The 20,372-nt window shown below is 34.3% G+C and overlaps 1 protein-coding gene and 1 long non-coding RNA gene across 3 annotated transcripts; both read right to left on the reverse strand.

Moving 5' to 3' along the window:
- Positions 1-2,752: 2,752 nt before the first annotated feature.
- LOC18446763 (protein LATERAL BRANCHING OXIDOREDUCTASE 1) lies at positions 2,753-5,174 on the reverse strand. Of its 2 annotated transcripts, none has more exons than XM_011629684.3 (3): positions 4,659-5,174; positions 4,000-4,327; positions 2,753-3,204 (listed from the first exon to the last, which is right to left on the reverse strand). In XM_011629684.3, exons 1-3 carry the CDS (start codon positions 5,135-5,137, stop codon positions 2,944-2,946), a joined length of 1,068 nt encoding a protein of 355 aa, XP_011627986.2. In that variant the 5' UTR covers positions 5,138-5,174; the 3' UTR covers positions 2,753-2,943. The 2 variants fall into 2 exon arrangements, with proteins under 2 accessions (XP_011627986.2, XP_088712852.1); XM_088856726.1 differs by having other exon boundaries at positions 3,894-4,327.
- Positions 5,175-7,984: 2,810 nt separating this feature from the next.
- LOC148779290 (uncharacterized) lies at positions 7,985-9,293 on the reverse strand. The gene is made up of 2 exons (XR_016048336.1): positions 8,890-9,293; positions 7,985-8,691 (listed from the first exon to the last, which is right to left on the reverse strand). It is a non-coding gene; the product is annotated as an uncharacterized LOC148779290 (long non-coding RNA).
- Positions 9,294-20,372: the final 11,079 nt, after the last annotated feature.

The following is a 20,372-nucleotide window of genomic DNA, read 5'->3' on the forward strand; positions in this document are numbered from 1 at the left end:
AGTACAAATTAATTATTTAAAATCTATTTTTCATTAATTTTTAACTTTATTTGGATGTGCTTTGTTTAACCATACTTAAATATACTTTTCAAATTTTTTAATATTTTTTGTACTTTTTTATTTATTAACCGTTTTTGGACTAGCCAGGACCTGCCCAGTAAGGGCGGTTAAACAGGTTGGTTTACCGGTCATTCGAAACTGGTTATTGGCAGGTTTATGAGGTCAGTTCAATTTTTTGAGTACTGATTTGGTTTTTGAATGATTTACATACACAAAAAGATAAAGATGTGAGTCTATGGCATAAGAGAAAGTGATGCTTCGCCACACACATGGGACAAATACATTAACGGTCAGGATAAGACCAACCAACGACACTTGATGAATTATGGGAAAATATCTCTGTCCACCTTGTTTTGTTATACAAATTCCCTAGGTATCCAAGGTTTTTAAAAACTTTTTGGTGGTGTAGGTGCTTTGAAAAGCATATCTTCTAACCCGTAGACCCAATTTATCCTTTTTGATGGCTCGGTTTTTACCACAAAAAAAAAGCTAAAAAGATACACCGAGTTGTCTACTAAACCTCTTTGTACGTCTTTATTTCTCTCTCCATAATTTTTTGAAAGAAAGACGAATGTGATATTGGAGGTGAATTTTTTCTGTTTTTTTCTTCTCATCCCTTTCTTTTCTGTTCTTTTTCTTTTTCTTTTGGCAAAGATCATTTACAAGTAGTCTTATTACACTAACACTTGCTTCAAATAAAATAAAACTAACAAATCCAACATCTTAAAAACCTTGATACCACTATACCAATTTTCTTTTAACCAAAGAAAATATCCACAATTCTTATGTTTGGGAATATAAAAATAATGTAATTAACTAAAGCAAGAAACAAAAAAATAGTGCTGGAGATTTCCTCAACCGGGCTTATTACAACCCACACCGAGTCACCACCATCCAATGGCACGGGATCAATGATCAACCTTCAATCTCAACATGGAAAACAAGTTTAGGCCAAGTCACACCAATAGAACATGAACCCATTTGATTACAAACTCCAACTCTTGGTGAATTCCTTTAGCAACCTAGTTTGAGAGAAATGGATTCTCTTTTTGCTATACCCTAAGATGCTTAGCCATAAATCCATAGTTGAGAAATGGGAGAGAGATGAACTACATAGCTTAAACCCTTAGGCTTTTTCACAATGTGGGAGAGAGATAACAGCTTTTTCACCACAATATGGGAGAGATTTTAAAGATGAAAGAGATAAAACGATAAGGTGTAGAGATGTTAGGTAGAGACAATCCATTTTTATAAGCTTTAAACAATGTTATGGTTTTTTAAAGTTTTCCTTGGCTTTTGCATCTTTTTGTGAGATTGAATATGAACCATTGATCTTGGATGACTTATGGGGTAAGAGATTTAAGTATCACCAACATTATGGAAGGTGCAAGAACCTTTATCCTCCTCTTTCATTTGACCATTATCCCATCAATATAAATCAAATAAAATAATATTAATCATAATATTGTGTTTTATTCAAAAATATGCACAAGCATTATCAAGCTTTTTAAAAGATTCACTCAAATCTTCTTTAACCACTTATCCCATATAAGATAGGAAACCCCTAAAAATAAGGCTTGTCACCCCATCAAAATAGGAAGCCCCAAAAATTAGAGCATGCCACCCATGGGGGCTTTGTTACCCCCACCAATTTAGGTCACGGTGGGCCATATCCACAATGGCCCCGAGTGCTATTTTTAAATATTTAAAAATCAATAAATTATTTTAGAATTAATTTGAATATTTAAAACATTAAAATCAATATCTCCGTTTTTATAAATCCAAATTTTATAAATAAAATATCCAGAGATCAAGAAAAATTTTAAATAATAATTCTAAAATTATATCATCATAAAATAAACACAATTAAATTCATTAGATGTGATAAGGATCTATATGGTCTAGGAGTAAATAATCTGAGGCATTTCACCTTCAATTGTAGACTATACTTTCTTTATCAATCGACTCAGTGTTTCCCATGGTCCACAGTCCATGCAGAAGCTCATTGGTGGGTCACCAAAATTTGATCGATGAGTCAAAAGGTCGCAATTCCTATCTTTGTATTTCAGGTTATCCCCTATAGACGTGTCAATGTCACCTAGATATATGGCGCATAGAGGTATCTCTCGCACATGTATAAGTTTTACCTTGAAAGGTAATTTGTTTTTCCAAAACGGTATATCATTATGCATGCCGTGTGATGGTACATGGATGAGGCTTTGGCCCCGTCTCTGAAGGCCACCATCATACACAAGGGTCACACAATCCCTTGGCTTACTCATTAAGGGATAACCCATTAAAACTCTTATCGGTTAATTTTTTAGGCCCATGTAATAGAGGTTTTTCCCAACCGACTGACCTAGACCGTCAAGCACAGTTTGGTATCTGTAAACATCGTTTACTTAGTATAGTCCACAGGGGACCACATTTCCACTGAGTTCATGTTCCACGATATCATTTCATTTTACAATTACTCATAAGGCCTTTAATGGCCACATTCACCCAATATGTTTTTCTATACAGGAAAGAGACGTTATAGAGAAAGTCAAATTTTCAGGCCGTGCCAAATGAGTTTTTGTGCTTTACTGGCCCTTATCAGTGGCAACCCTATATGATAAAGAAGAGAGAGATGCACATTGTGTACGTGAGAGAGAGAGAGAAAGAGAAAAACGTTAGAGCTACACCTTAGTAGTTTGTGGATCAAAAATCACTTTTTCGAACAAACATTAGAGATAGAACTTACTAGTAGAAACATAAAAAAGGAACCAAGAGCAATAGAGCAAAGCATTACAAACTTCTAATTTCTCACAATGAAAGTGGCTTATTTCATCATCATCATCATAGCATTTTCTTAATTAATTAGGATATGCTAATGAGACTGGCTTATTTGGACTTTTTAAAGTCAGTAACCTCAATCACAGGCTTGTCCAACTTCTTGAAATTGCTGATCCTCCTTGTCATGAAGAATTCACCCCATTTGTATTCACCATAATTTGCAGGGTTATTTTCATCAACCAACTCCTCTAATGGCTTCACTACGCAATGGTAAGAAGGTGCAGCCACATGGATGGCTGAGTACCTCTCAACTTGAGAGTCCAAGACCACTCTATGGAGCAGGCTATCATAAATGTCATTGCTCCATACCTGTGCAGGTCATAAAAACATTATCACTTCAAGAAAGATACTAAAAGGGAAAAGAAATAATCAAGGGAAAACTACGAACAGGCCGGGCTGGGCCGGCCACCAAGCACATTGCCGCCCTTATTCTTAACTCGTCCTCTCCCACTCTTTCTCCCCCTCTCCTTCTCTCTCTAAAGTCCCTCACAAAATTCTCTTTAACTTTGTCTCTCTCGTAGGGCTGAGATTTTACCAACTTGAATCCAAAACTTGAATTTTGATCTGATCTGGATCAATGTATAGATCCAAAATTTGGATCTGACAGATTGGATCCGGGTCCAAAATTTGAATCTGAATAGTATTCAGATCGGATCCGAGTACTGGTGGATCCAATCAAAATTCGACCAAGTTATAAATATTCCAGATCTCATGTATACTTTTTGGAGTTGAAAATAGATCCCGGTAGATTCAGACCTGATCTGACCCATTCTAGAGAGAGAAAAAAAGGAGAAGCAAAGGTGGGGTCGTAGTTTTAGAGAGAGAAAAAGGGGCAGTAGCAGCCCAAGTGGGCCATCTTTGGCTGTGGATCGGCCTTGCCCCCATTGGGCTGGCCCAAGCCGCCTAACCCTGTCTCTCTTAGGGCTGGGACGGGCCAAAAAACCAAAAAAAAGAAGAAAAAAAAGAAAAGCAAGAGGGCCATGCCAGGCACTACTGACCCTAGGCCAGCCGTGGAGCCATAGTTCTTAGCCCAAGCCCTACTTTTATAGGGCCAGGCCGGTCTGCTCGGTCCATTGCCAGCCCTACGAACTTGATAATGCATACCTGAAGAACATCACCGGCAACAATGATGTAAGAGTTGGGTATGGGCCTAAGCCTTAGCCACTGACCGTCTGACCTTCGATAAACCTCGAATCCACTAACCTCATCAGTGGTTAAAAGGGTGAATGCACTTCCATCTCTGTGAGCTCCTTTGCCCAAGGCCAAATCTGGGTGTGGGCACGGTGAGTAGTGATTTATGCGAACATAGGCCACGTTCTCCTCGAAATAGCGATGCAATCGATCAGATGGGAGGCCCAAGCTCAGAGAAATGAGCTCCATCAATTGATACATCAACTTGACGCTCTCTTGGGAGAAGTCCTGGCATATTTTCCTTTGGGAGAGGGAGAAGTCATAGGGTTTAGTGAGAGATTTCTCATCTTTTATTTTTTTTCTTTTCGTTTTTTTTTTTTTTTTCAAAAAAAATCCCCAAAGAGGATCTTATTTGAGTGTATTAAAAAAATCAAATTTGGTGCTCCAGCATACATAATAGGCAAGCACACTTTTAAGATGTTCTAGCTTAAAAGAAGGCATGAACAACCTAGAGGGAGAGAGAAGATGTAGTCGAAAATCCTAGAGAGAGTGAGAGAAGATGTGCTCACTAACATTAAACAGAGAGATAGAAAAGATGAGCATATGGATGTGTGTGTGTGAGAGTACATTACTTGAAATCGTCCGGCTTTTCTGGCCACAAGTTCCCCATAATTTTGGTCTCCTTACAGTCGGGCTCCATGTTCTGCGGTATCTCGAGCTCCTCCGTTGACATATAATCGAAAACTTCAACCCAATCTTGGACATTCTTGGTGTGGTCCTTGTCATTGTAACCCCAAGGGTTCCTTAGATCTCTAGCCACCTTCTTCTTCTCCTCATATGGCAAAGCTGAGAAACCAGCCATAGCCTTCTTCAGATTAGACCAGAGATCAGGCGACAGACAATGGTTAACTACTACAAAGAAGCCCCACTCTTTCATGGCATTGTGCACTTGTTTAGCTATACTAGCGATGGCCTCCTCCTTGGAGGAATTTTGGGGCATTTGAAGTGGAGCTAGATCGATTAGTGGGACATTTTCTAAGTATTTGATTTTACCTATGGACGGACGAGCCTCTACGGGTTGAATTAGAGCTGCAGCAACAGAGGGAGCCATTCTCTAACTCTATTCACTCTATGATGCTTGGAATCTTGATTCATGGCGAACCCCGCTCACCTATTTATAGACCCTCGTGTTCTTGCTCACCTCTTTATAGACCCTCGTGCTCTTTTTTTCATTAACACGTTGGGTTGGAGCGGACAAAATGACCGAAATTTTGGCCCGCCTGGAAACGGCCGCTTGGCTTGGAAATTATTTTTGGGCCCTCCCCCAAATAAGATAAGAAATAAAAATAAAAAATAATGTATATATTTATATATAGAGTTTGTCTAGAGATAACAACCCCTCAAAATACAAAGGTTCATGTTAGAAAGGGTTGTGATGGGTATATTTACCAAAACAATGATTATTTTTTTATAAAAAGATTATTTAAATAGGTTAAGTAAGGGCAAATTCAAAATTTTTACAAAAATGCATTGACATTTTGGAAGTTGGTGTCTTGGAACTTTATTTGTAGAGTACCTTTGTCTTTTAGTTAAAATTTCAATTTTACCTTTTATGGAGATGAAAAAAGTACTTTTTGTCGTATAGTAATATTTACAAAATTGCCCCACAAAAGTATCTTTTTTTGAAAAATAAACTATAAAATTAATAAAAGTTTAGATTATCTCTATTTGTATATACTCTTCCCCGTCCATAGCTACCTTATTTCCTAAATGAATATTATATGAATGTGGCATAAAATATTGGTTGAATTTTGTAAGAAATGTGCTTGTTTGGGAACAAAGGACAAGACTGTTTAATGGCTTACCAATTCTTTCATAGTAACAATGGAAACAAAAATGGATTCCATTGAAGGGGAATGAGTATCAGGATACTTGTATAATATTTTTAATTACCATCAGTAATCCTTTTTTAGGCCAAGATGGTTGATGTTTAAATTTGTATCGAACTACAATTGCGGAAAATGTCACTTGCGGCATGATGAATGCATGCTGCTAGTGCACGCTATAAAATTACAAGTTAAAATGTTACTTGTGGCCTGCTGAATGCATGATTGGTATTATTAAAATTGAAATAAATTGAGTTTCTTATTTCTGTTCAATATCTTCATGTGGCATCTGATGTACCATATAATGAATCACTTACTCTTGGAAATTAGAATACATCTATTGCAAACATTTATTTATTTTTTCAATTGTCTTTTTCTCCCATTTTCTTTCCCTTTTTACTTTTTTGTTGTAGTTTTGTTTTTGGCCATTGGGTTTTTTCGCCCCTGTTGCATTGAGTTTATATCACAAGTATGTAATATCTATTTGTTACAATTTTATCTTCCTCTTACAGCGCTATGGACAAAACACATCATAAGCTTCGGACCCTTAAGAAAGCAGCAAATGTGAGTTGATGGTAAGAAGAAATTGTTTAAAAGTCATGTGTGCAAGTTCATTTTGAAACATTTGTATATGCGTGTAAGTTCATATTTGTAATTTCATTTGGAACACTATTGTCACTCATCAAAATGTGTTTTATGTCTCAGGCAGAGAGGACAAATTCATATGGAACAACTCCAAAGGAGGGGCTATGTTGCTTTTCTTCTTCTTTTTTTTGAAAATTTTGTTGTTAAACTATTGGCATTATTGATGTAGGTTTTATGTCATTCGCTCAAAACAAAGATATAGGTTGTATACCATTGTACTCATTTCACTTCTTTTTGGGTTGTTAGGTGATATGTAAGGTGATTGGATACAAGGAACGAACCATTATTTGATAATGGGCAGGACTACTAAACTTTATATGAACAATTTTGTTATTGAATGGACTACCCAATTTGGTAGGTAGTTGATGAATTGTATGTAATATTAAAGTTATCAAATGCAATGTATTATCACTATGGCAATAATTTGTCAACCTATTTCTTGAAAGGTTTGTAGATGAGTAGAATGTATTTTAAATTGTTATCAAATGCTATATATTATCACTAGAGCCTGTCTCGCTAATTGTGAGTCTTTCAATTTGTTAAATGTACATTCTCAAGGCCAAGATGATTAACTATAGGGTTTTGATATCTGAACATCCTTTCAGATAGATTTTTCAAGCGCGCCTTACTTCTACAATATAAAGTTGGCACCTTATATATACTTTTTCCTGCTCTTGGATGCTAAACTATAAGCCCAAGCTACATGAATTTCTCTAGCTAAAATGAGCAAGGAGTTTTTGATGCATTTTTCAGCAAATTTCCATGCTCATTTCATTGAGATCATCCACATATCCCTCAAAGGTGGGATGCTTGGATCCTCCTTTTGATCAAGACTACCATCCTCATCAGAAAAAAAAAAAAAAAAAAAAAGAATTCACAAGCATTTTGTTAAGTGCCTAAAAATATAATGTCCCAAGATCGAATGGAATTCAACCCGTATTTGGACAGTGAAATCTAAGTGCTTATAATGTCCAGTTTTCATTGCTGAGAACGTATTTGGACAGTGAAATCTAAGTGCTTATAATGTCCAGTTATTTTTGCAAAGAACATTCTAGTGATTCCGTATCGGATCCTAAAATTTTAGATCAAACAAATACTAACAAGTAGATTTTCTACCCAATGTATAGCGCACTTGTGCATCTCAAGCAGTCACTGCTGGCAATAGTAAAACAACCACAAAATATGTTTTGGGTAGTTTTTGAAGTGGCCAAAACTGCACAAGATCACAAGTATCTTATAAAAATCAAGGTGATGAAAGACTCCAAATGCTCTGCTTTGGAATGGCATACAAATCAAATCAAGTCTAATATCTTCTAGTTTATGCATCTTTTTTGGACCTTTATAGAAATCTTGCTCAAATGAGAGTCCCATGACTTAAAAAGAGTTCGCAAATATTGAAACCAGATACACAAAAGGAGGAGCACAAATTTCATAATGCTTTTATCATTAGCATCCCTCTTTGGGGAGTCAAAAACTAGTTGCAAAGACACAATATAACTCTATATGTCACATTGAGCTCATAAAGAGTGAGAAAAAATCAAGAATATTGTACCTACAAACTATGAACGCAATAAAGATTAAGAACAAGCAAACCCCCAACATCAGAGACCCCATGTAACCTCTCCTCATTTTCTAGTCCCCCTCTCTTTCTAGCTTAAGAACAAATAAACACCACCATCCTAAAAAGGATTGTGGTGGCTCTCTCCCTCTATATCTCTCTCTCTGTCTCTGTCGCAAGGTTTCCAAGGAGCCGGAGGTGGCGAGGGAGTAGGGAACATCGGTGGCACCGCAAAGAAGATTGTATTCTTGTCGATGGAATGTGACTCACCGGAGAGAGCAAACAAAGCAACCACCAAGGCAGTATTACCAGCGAGAATGGGCTCGGTGTAATTGTAGTTTCCTCTTACTTCTTTGAAACCATCGTGCTTGTTGGGTCCTGCCACCATTGCCCCCACAAGTGTGTTTGGGTTAGGCTTGGGCGTGTCCCTCCCCATTTCGCCCCACCCTTGCAAGAGTACTTGTTCTTGTTCTTAGGGATTGAAGCTGCTCTATGGCGCACATGTTTTGGGTTGTCGTTTCCGAAACCCACAGTATAGCTCATCTTTCGCGGGTTCTTGCCTATAATGTAATCAATCTGCAACATGGAAAGTGGTTAAATATTAGTATGAGCAATTTTCAGTATTCATCAACCAAAAGGGCTCTCTCTTTCTCTGAAATTGTAAACTTAAGCATGCATGTGCAAGAAGAGTTTTGGATCTCATGGGGAAGCACATGCGCCACCACACTCACTCTGTAAGAAGGATTTAAATTCTTCCAAAAATATTTAGCTTACCCCAAAATTAAGCTTTCATGTACAAGAACAATACTAAGATGGATCACTCTTAGGATTGGAGTGTGTTGTGTTGTACCTACACTAGCAATGAAATGCTTTTTTCGAGTTCTTTTATTTATTATAAGAAACAATATCGGCAATGCTTCCCGAATATTGTATCCAAACCAAAACACTACAAATTTGGCTAATTTTTGCATGCAGATCCAATATTTTGAAAGGCAGGGGAGGGGGGGGGGGTAGAGAGGTTCAACCCTTAGCTGAAAACTGTTTCAGTTTCACAGGCAGTAGACCCATTTGAACAAAAGTCTCTTTTTTTGGGTCATTTCTCCAAGCCTTATCTTTGGCTAAATTTTAGTATTGTTCTTGTACATAAAATGACATTTGAGGTTCAACCCTCAGCTTTTTCAGTTTTATGTCTGTGTACCTATTTGAACCAAATTACAAACCGCACCCTTAATAATTTCATTATAAGGAATAAGTATTTTTTCTTCTCCTCCCTCTTTTATACTTCTCAGCTAACGCTTCACCAGTCTCTCATGTGGACCTTCTCTCTCCTCTCTATCTTTCGTTGTGGCAATTCTCACCCAAGGGGTATGGGTGGGTCATAAGTAATATTGACTATTGGATATAAAATTGAATTGTTACATTTATTCTATTGACTAAGCTCAAACTTTAAAAGATTTTTTCTTGAAGTTTGTATCACATTCAAATTATCATATTTCACATCAGATGGTTATAAGAAATTGTGAGTAAATGGTCTCATTATATACAATCCCTTTACTCTTTCCTATAAAGAAATTAGTGATGGCAATTCTAATAGAAAGATAAGGTGAAAAGGAAAAGGGATAGAGGAGTGAGGGGATTTGATAATAATTTTTTCCAAAGATTTATTTGTTGCCTGAAATAAAATTCTAAGAAGGGCCTATTGTTAAATTACAATAAAAATAAGGGAAAAAGTTTATATAAGATTGCAACCTTAAAATACAGATGCACCTCAAAAATCCATTTGAGAAGGTTGCTTTAACATTGAAAAACCCTCTAGTTGATCATCTCGGTATAGAGATGTATGAATATGACCAAAAAAAAAAAAGATTTTGAGTCCTGGAAATAGTGCATCTTGCAACACATTATCTAGACCATTTATTTTCAATATTTTCATATGTTCATAAATCTACTTGATTTTAACTATTTTTGGAGTTTAAAATTTTATAATTAGATATGAAAATAGATTTTCAGATAATCCTAATAATTGTTACACCAAAATTACATGTTGTGATAAATTTTAGGGATGCACCTTAATTGGATTGTTTAAAGTTGCAACCATATAGAAACCATACCAAAAAATAAGAGACCACTCAATGTTTTCTAATATTTTAACAAAAAATATTTTCTAAAAATATTTTGTAATATTTTTAAAAGATATTTTTTAATATTTTAAAAAAAATGTTTTCAAATATTTTAAAAAAATGTTTTCAAATATTTTAAAAAAATGTTTTCTAATATTTTTAAAAACTATTTTCTAATATTTTTAAAAAAATATTTTCTAATACTTTAACAAAAAAAAATAAGAGACCACTCTCTCCGTCCAGCGATCGATTGGGATTCCATTGCTTGGCCTTCATTTGATATACACATCGAAAGCAGAGACCAAATCGAATCAGGACATGGATTGTATCGGGGGTGGATGACAATAATGGTCGAATGCGGTCAGGGATTGTATGGGGGGTGGATGACAATAATGGAGCCCACCGATTGACATGCCCATTTCCTCTTGCATGAAATCTTTTGTGCGAGAGTTCGCTATCACATTACATATCTTGTAAACTGTCACTTTTTTTTGTCGAGAAATACAAATAATGGAGAAGTGGGTCCATTCTGAAGCAATAGTTGAGCCTCTCAAGAAACAATGACACTGGAGCGGCTAGCAGCCAAAAGTGTGTGCTGGGTAAAGTTCAGCCATTATCCGCGCTGTCCTAATCATTAATGTTTGTACGCTAATAGAATATAGACACGTAACCTTATCTTATAGATAACATGTGGGGCTATTTTTAAAAGGAATCTAGCGCAGCGTGTGGCAAATGAATTCTATTTACAATTTATTTTTTATAAAAATTATATAAATACCTATTATACTTTACATGAATCGTTTTTTACTTTTTAAAATATTTTTTTTAAAAAAAGATTACTTTATTCTTTTTCAGATATTGAACAATCGAATTGGAGGGTTTTTCGGATGTTCAACATTTGAAAATACGTCGAAATATTAGAGGTCTCTAGAAATTTACAGTTATTTTCAGATGATGAACATCCGAAAATATGATATTTTTGGATATCCAACATCCGAAACCATTTTTAGATGTTCCACATCAGAAAATGTTATATTTTCGGATGGTCAACATCCGAAAATGTGACTGCAAAATTCCAAAAACATTATGCAATCACATTTTCGGATGTTGAATATCCGAAAATGTGATATTTTCGAATATTGAACATCTAAAAAACTTTCAAATTCGGTTAATCAACATCCGAAAAAAGATAAAGTCGTATTTTTTAAATGAACATACATGTAATAACATAAAATATTTGGTATATATGTAATAACACAAAGTATAACGGATATGTATGTAATTTTTCCTTTTTAACATGGAAGAAGTTTATACAAGGTTGCAACCTTAAAATGTAGAATTACATACGCACCTTGAAAATCAATCTAAAAAGGTTGTTTAATGTTAAAAAAACCCTCTAATTAATCATCTCGACATTGAGATGTATGAATATGAAAACAAAAGAGATTTTAAGTCCCAAAAATAGTGCATCTTGCAATACATTATCTAGACGGTCCGTTTTCAAGATTTTCATATGTTTATAGATCTACTTGATTTTAACCATTTGTTGAGTTTAAAGTTTTATAATTAGATATAAAAATAGATTTTGAGATAATCTTAATAATTTTTTTCACCAAAATTACATTTTATGATACAAATTGGAGGTGTGTCTAAATTGAATTGTTTATAGTTGCAACCTTATAGAAACCATACCCTCCTTTTTAACATTGATAGATAGTATACAATCTCTTAAAAGTTCTTTTGATAAGTTTAAGGAAAAAGTTTATATAAGGTTGTAACCTTATATTGTAGAACTACGGATACCCCTCAAAAATCCATTGGAAATTGTAGTTTTAATGTTGAAAGGGCCTTTGATTGATCATCTCGACATCGAGATGTATGACCATGAAAAATAAAAAGATTTTAAGTCTCAAAAATAGTGCATTTTACAACATATTATCTGCACCGTCCATTTTAAGATTTTCATATGTTTATAAATGTACTTGATTTTAATCATTTTTTAAATTTAAAATTTTATAATTAGATACAAAAATAGATTTTGAGATAATCCTAAGAACATTTTACATCAAAATTATATACCATGATAAAATTTGAAAGTGCACCTTACCTCTACAGCTACGGATGCATCTGCGTGTTAACTGCACCTTAAGTTTAATAGTATTGTTAAGTTCAATGATGAGTTCTTTGAGTCCATTCTCACCAAAAAGATAAGGCCCAAATCCCTTATGACTTATCACTTTCACTCACTAAAAGAAATTGGATAGCTTGAGAGCCAGAAACCTTTTTTTAGCTTCGAGTCTAGTCGATAGCACTCTTTCCATCACCTTATTTGAGATTCGAGGGATAAAAGTGATATATCGAAAGTAAATAGTTTCCTTGTACACCTTTTGAGTTCTCAACTAAATCTTCGCCACTCCAAACTCATTATACAATAGGACTTGGGTCCCCAAGTTGATATTTTTCTCAGTCTCCTTCTATTGTTTACTTTAGAGACAAGTCCAATTTCCTGTTGAATGTTTCTAATCTTCTATGGTCAAGGAAATAGGGCTCTATTGGTCGGACTACCAGTATGGTTCGGTCTTGATAATTATGGTTTGAACTATATTTTATTTATTTCAATTTCTCTTTGAAAATTTCTTTAAGCCGTTATCTCGTCATAAATTCCTCTTTTAAATCCACTACTCCTTTTTTATGTCGGATCACACACAAATGGTCATTATACTTTTATGTATTCAATTGCAGTTATTGCGTGTCTGCCATCGTTAAAAAGTGTGAACCCACGTGACTATGCACAAGGTCGCTAAATATGAAATCGGGCGGTTGGAGATGTGTCATTGACTAGACACAAGATCCATAATAAAATTTCTCGAAGGTAAAGAACACATCCCAAGTCTATATGCTTTTTTGCTTTAGATCCATGATCTTGCAGTTCAAAACAAGCATAAAAATGTTATGGTCGGCATAAAACTTAACTAAACAAGCATAAACTACAATAATGTTTTTTTTTTTTTTTTTTTAACATTTTAACAAATCGTGGTAACATAGAGCTGAATCTCAGTGGATTATGGCAACAAGACTGAAAAATATTAAATAATATATTATTAAGATCTCGAATCCATTTATTTCCCCCCAGCAACGATTTAGGTTTCTATCTAGATATCAAGATGATCAATCACAGGGTTTTTCAACATTAAAATAACCTTTTCCGATGGATTTTTGAGGTGCATCCGTAGTTCTACATTTTAAGGTTGCAACCTTATATAAACTTTTTCCTAATTTAATTAGGGCTGAAAATTGGTCGGATTGGGTCTGGATCAACTGGGATCCAGATTTGAATCCAAAAAGTATACATGGGATCTAGATCTGTACACAGACCCAATCAGATCCAAATTCGGATCCAAAAAGTATACATGGGATCATATCCAGAAAAATTATATTAAATATTATTTTATATCTATAAAATAATATATAGAAAAAAATTCTGTAGAATATATATTTAAGAATGCTATGTAGTAAATATTTAGGTATTTATACGAAAGAGAAAAGTTGATATAGAGTTGAGGCTCTGAGCAATCAAATTAAAGCCTATCTCACAAATTTTACTAGAAGAGGTTGTTTTGATGCCTATATATCGTCAAATTGATCATCTCGACATCAAGATGCATGTACATAAGAAAAAACTAGATTTTAAGTTTTGGAAATATGGTATTTTGTGACGCATTTTCTGACTGTCAATTTTCATGATTTTTGAAGAGTTAAACTTTATAAATAAAGATGAAAATATATTTTTTAAGGCTATCACAAAGATATCTAATATTGAAACCACATTTATCGACACTATTTGAAGATAGGCTCTAATTTGATTATTTAGAGCATAGGCTCTATACAAACCGCACCCTATACAAAATAACACATAGTATTTCAATAACCAGGCCCGATCTAGATTGGATCCATTGTACCCGAATTCGATCCGAATTACTATTCAAATCCAAGATTTGGATCTAGATCCAACCTGTTGGGTCCAAATCTGGATCCGATATTTTAGATTCGAATTACTATTCCGAATCGAATCCCGTCCAAATTACTATTCCAAATCATATAGGATCCGAATTTTTATTTCAAATTGAAACCGATCCGAATTACTATTCCGAATTGGATCCGCAATTTGGGTTTTGAATCAAATCGGATAAATTGTCAGCCCTAAATACAATTTTAAGAAATAACTCATCGTGTGAGTTTCCTTATTCATAAATCTAACTGTCCATCAATTACATATCGATTTTATATATTGAGGAAGACGATGCCCCTTTTTATTATTTTGACCTTTATCCTTAAGAGATCATTTTTTCCCTTCTTATTTGTTTGTCCCTTCACAATTTTATCCATATCCTCTTTATTTATCCATAATCTTTCTCTCTCAACTGGTAAAAAATAATATTTTTTTGAAAAAAAGATCCGGTCAGCCCACTAGTTGATAGAATAGTGTAAACCCAACACTCATGATTGTCATTGTTATTTAAATTTAATATTTTTTTTACAAATTCAAATCATTTAAAATTTGGAGAATTCACTCTTCTCATCAATCCCTAATAATAAAAATATTGAAAAACTTATTTTACAAAAATAAATAGATCAAAATACCCCTGTAATATTATGGGATATTTTGGTCAATTTATATTTTGTAATTTCTATAATATTTATTGAGTTTTTTCCTATGTTTATAGAATGGGAAAAGTTTATATAGAGCCGAGGCTCGAAATAATCAAATTAGAGCCTACCTCAAAAATTTTACTAGATAACGTTATTTTGATGCTCAAATATCCTCAAAATGATCATCTCGACCTCAAGATGCAAGCACATGAGAAGCAAATGGATTTCAGGTTTTGGAAATAGTATATTTTGTAATGCATTATTAGACCGTAAAATTTCAAGATTTTTATGTTTTTATAAATGTCGATCTACACTATTTTTGAAGCTTTAAACTTTATAAATTAAAATTAAAATATATTTTAAGGCTATCACAAAGATTTCCAGTATTGAAGCCACTTTTCTTGATTCTATTTGAAGGTAGCCTTTAAGTTGATTATTTAGAGCCTAGACTCTATACAAACCGCACCCTTATAGAATAGACATTCAAAATTTTAAGCTATACATCCATTACTTGTTTCCATTCAGACAAGTATGTGTTTGTTTCCATAGTTTAAGAATTTTAAGCCTCCATACAAACCGCACCCTTAAACTATGTAAATTCCAGACTTGTGGTCTGACTGATCAAACCGTTGACTTGTACCCTGGTCAGTTTTGCCAGAGTAAAAACCAAATTTGGTGAAAAACAAAGCCAGTATTGGACTTGTTTTAGCCTGTCCGATTTACATAGTTTCCATTACAAAAACGTGATTTTTTGAAAAAAATTGTGTTTTAAATGGAGGCTTGCTAACAAAACTTTTGGTAACTATGTTTATCACTATTTATGGAAATAAAAAATAAAAAATGGGCTCATCTTTTCATAATTCTCTCAATTTTGTTCTCTCTCCAGCGCTCTTTCACATGCTCGCACTCTCATTTTTTCTCCCTCCTTCATTTCCTCTAAATTAAATAATAGAAAAAATATCTTTGTACTCCCCATTTTGGGTACCATAAAAGTTTATGGTTGCATGGATATTCAAAATAATATATCTTTTAACTCCTTGTACCATAATAATCCCTTTTGACCGCACATTTTTTATCCAACAAAATTTCAAATGACACATTTTTTATTTCTTTCACTTCCATCTAAACTGCTCTCTCTTAAACCCCTCTCTCCTAAATATATTATATTATCATCTTCCAATCTTTGATGTTATGAGATAAAGTTTTATGGGCAATATTTTGCAATTGCATGTACAACCCAACTATTTAGGAGAGATGTTTACAAGAGGCAAAGACGTTATAGAGACATGTTTGGAGATAAGGAAAAGAAATAGATAGATGTGCCATTTTAAATTTTTTTTGAGCTAAAAATGTGCCGTAAAAAAGGTTGAATAGGTTCCAAGGGTTACAAGATATATTATTTGGACTCCTTAGGCGGCATGAAAATTTTTAAAACCCTCGGTCTCTTGTGAAAAAATAGTAAAACAAATTAGAGTGTACGGCTATATTTTCCCTAAGACTAGGTGGTGTTTTTAAGGGGTTCATTCTCTCTTCTTACGTTGGTCTTCTTATGGTGGTGACTTTCCAATTCTCTTATATTATCTCTCCTTTTCTTATTCTCATAGATATTTATTACCATTATTAGAACAATCACCCCCACTCTCGTGGCGTTAAAAAGAGGTTCATCTTTCCATAATGCTTTCATTTCTATTCTCTCTCACACACATGCATGCCTTCTCATGTTATCTTTTTATTTTTAGGTCTTTTGGCTAGTCTGGTCGAAAGCATTAAATTTTAGAAAAAAAATAGCTTAAAAAAGTGCTTGATGCCTTTTGGGCCTTTTGGCCTGTACGAACAGTGGTGTCCACCAGTCTGCCTTTTTTTTTAATATATTGCACACTATTGAACCACTATTGACGTTTTTTTTAGTATTTTTATAATCCAGTCAAACCCGTTGCACTTGACCATATCCTACACCGGATCAATGATTGGTCTGATCCTGATGTGTATCTCTCTCTCCCTCTCTCTCATGCCAAACCATAACAACCTAATGTTGTTCCTAATAGGACCATAACAGTAACGTATTAAATCACTCAAGTTTTCTTTAGGTAGGCAAGGTAATGCGCTATCCAATGCTTTTCCTAATAAGACCAAACGATAACGTACTAAATCACTAAGTTTTCTTTAGGTACGCAAGGTAATGCTTTAATTTATCCAGTGCTCTAAGTTATGCCGGCAACTAGAGGTGAGTTTCTAAGTATTTCTTTTAGTTTGCAATTGCCTTCCAATAATTTTCATATAAATTGTTAATAAATAAATATAATGCAATGGCTTCAACAATAAATTTTTTGGATCACTATTTCTACTTTTCTTAATATATTTGTAGGCACCCCGATCTTGACTAGAGAACTTATAAATAAGTTGAAATATCCCAAGCAGACTACGTGGATATTTTAAACCATTCACCCTGCTGGAACCCCTTTCTGTAAACCTAGCCTCCACCAATCCCTTATTATTCCAAGTGGGATCAAAGACGTCAAGAGGCGAACGAGGTGAGATAGACTCAGAACGACCTGACCATGATGCATTTTAGAAAGGAAAGGCTCTGATAACTAAACAGAGACCAAATCCCTACCAAAAGTCCAACGGCGGGATACCGAAGGCATCCTAGTCATCACACGGGCAACCCTACAGACCAGAAGCCTTGCACCATTCCCATTGACACCAGTGCCAGTCCAAATAGCGCCAAGCCTCAGTACTCCCTTTTCGTGCTACAATGATTAGAAGCCTGGTGGCAGTGCCAATGCTGCCAGCACCATTTCAAATAGCGCCAGGTCTCGAGACCTCCACCAGGAGGGAAAACAGTCTGGCTGACATGACTGAGATGACGGGCTAACATGTCAGTCTGCACGCGGTGACATGGCAGGCCCGTATGACATGTCAGGTGTCAGTACGGCTCAAGGTTTTCAAAATTTCATTAGTTGATGATTAGACGAAGGTTCAACCAAAACAGTGTGCCAGCTAGTATATGGCGGTAGTACAAATGTCGCTGGCTCCAGTTGGAATAGCTTGAAGCTGTGATTGGTCCATCTGAACCAGATCAGAGTCACCAGAATGCTACACATGTCCACAACAGAATTTGAAGGCGGTCAGAATTCCGTTGGCACCATTGCCAATGGCAGCAGATTCTGACAGGTCGTATGAAAGCCGAATTAATGAGTAATTAATATTTGTTGAACGTCATTATTGCAGCATTAATGACATGACGCCATTCCAACTAGCGCCAATCCAAGTGTCGTCAGAGTTCTGATGACCAAAAAATTACACAAAACCCACCTATAGGCTGTCATAGGTCCATTTTGCCTATAAATAACCTTTTTACCTTAGGCTTAAGGTTTGAGTTCCCTTAATCTTGAGCCTAGATTATAACTAAAAACCTCTTGATCTTAAGCTTGAACTTGAGCTTAAGAGAGAAGCCCCAAGGTGAGCCCACTTGAGCAATCTTCATTCCATCCAAACCCTTCAATACAAAACTACAATTACAAACTCCTTCACACTACGTTATAAGCCGGAGGCAGTCCGGATAATCTGATATTCCGATCCCTCTTCTTTCTCTTTCTATTTGCCTATTAAGAACAGAGAAAGTTCGGGATTAACTATACAATCATACGATCCGAATCGCAACCTACTCTAGGGGTCGAGCTTGGAGGCCCGACCTAAATGTTATTTCTTTCTCCTTTTGTTGATTTCTCTAGCATTTACTTTTATAGTTATGGCTTTCTTCTTTCCTTTCTTTATTTCATGATTTAACTTCTCTTTTCTTATTCTTGCATTTATTTCTCGTTTAGCCATTTTGTATATGCTTTTCCCTTTTTTCCCTATTGGTTTGTAATTTATCATCATTTTACTGGTTTGTATTGAATTGGTTTGTATTTTATAATTTTCTCATCATTTTACTATTCACATAAAGTGAAATTAGTATCACATCCAAATATCAAACATTTATTATTTTGTTTTACTCATCCAAAATTATTACAACCTAACTAAGTATAATAGTATATATTGAAATTGAAGTTGTTGGTTTATAACTTTATATTTTATAATTATTTTATTAAATAAATAAAAAATAAAAAATATCTTATAATATCATCTAATTTAAAAAATATTATTTACAATTGTAAGAAAAAATAATATATTAAAAAATTTATAATATAAATAAATTAATAAATAAAATACAAGATTTGGTTATCAATGTATAATTGTTAATTATAATATAATAATAAACATGATTAAAAATTATTAAAAAATGCTTCCATATCATATGATAAAAAACAAAATAAAATTCCCTATAAATTTTAATGTGATCATATTTATATGATTAGACTGACATAAGTTTAACAAGTTATTAAGATAAATAAACAATACGACTTTCAATATAATTATACTAATTTTTGTAAAGAATTAAATAGAATTTCTTTATGTAATTATATGCAATTAAAACTCAACTATATCTACTTTTATTTTTTGTACATTATAAAAAAAAAAAAAAAATTATTAAATCATTAAATAAAATTTCTTAATTTATAGTATTAAAAATATTTATAATTACACAACAACACCTGATGAAAACTACACGTTATTTTGAAAGATGCTTGGAGCGCTAAAGGATGGACTACGCGTTATTATACAACAGCACAATGTTTATTATACGCTTGGAGCACCTAGTGAACCTGGTGAACACTACGCTTGCATTGCCAAGCGATGGGGTACGCTTGAAGCACCTGGTGAAAACTACACGTTATTATACAACAGCCGATGGAGCAAGTCCCACATTAAGAATTTAGAATTTAAGAAGAGCAAGGCTTAATAAAAGCCTTTGGGCTTGCACGGTTGGTTGTCACATGCAAAGCGCGCTGAGAAACAATGTTGCAAATGAGACGTGCCACGTGGTTTGTGGATGAAGGCTGGGTCAATTGTACTTTCCCAGCAATAAATGACGTGCTTGTAATTTTTGAAAAAAAATCTAACAAAAGTATGCACGTGGTAGTCTATGAGGTAAGCAGGAGACTCGTGATGTCATCACTCGGTTTAATGCCGAGAATCGGCCAATCCTATTTTTCCGTTGGATCAGGAACGAATTGGACATATCCGATTTAGATCGTCCGATCCAGGATCGGGTCGCCGATTTTTAAAACACTGATTCTATCTACTTTCTCATTTAATGTAGTATTTAATATACATAGTTAGTTATATTTAATCCTCTTTTTTCCCTTTTTTGCATGATCATTTTACCTTATATTAGTTCTTTTGTTTTATGGAATTTATTACTCTTCTTTGCTTCAATATTTAGTGGTATAAACATTCTCTTTTCACTAAACCCCTTATCTCTCATTCTCTTCATTAAGAAGTCTCCCTTTTCTTCTTAGTAATATTTATCCCTTGATTGGGTTTGTTGTGGTTATTCATTTTTCTCATTTTATTTATTTTTATGATGTAGATATGCCTTTT

This window comes from Amborella trichopoda, chromosome 13 (genome assembly GCF_054954075.1).
Source record: "Amborella trichopoda isolate Santa Cruz 75 chromosome 13, AtrichopodaSantaCruz75HAP2 v2.0, whole genome shotgun sequence".
Lineage (NCBI taxonomy): Eukaryota > Viridiplantae > Streptophyta > Magnoliopsida > Amborellales > Amborellaceae > Amborella > Amborella trichopoda.

What these genes read in the sequence shown, in the direction of transcription:
- LOC18446763 (XM_011629684.3), bottom strand. Translation starts at nt 5,137, where the DNA reads ATGGCTCCCTCTGTTGCTGCAGCTCTAATTCAACCCGTAGAGGCTCGT. An exon ending in GAAAAGCCGGACGATTTCAA is followed by an intron (nt 4,328 to 4,658) that starts GTAATGTACTCT and finishes CCTCTCCCAAAG; the next exon opens with GAAAATATGCCAGGACTTCT. An exon ending in TTGCCGGTGATGTTCTTCAG is followed by an intron (nt 3,205 to 3,999) that starts GTATGCATTATC and finishes TGACCTGCACAG; the next exon opens with GTATGGAGCAATGACATTTA.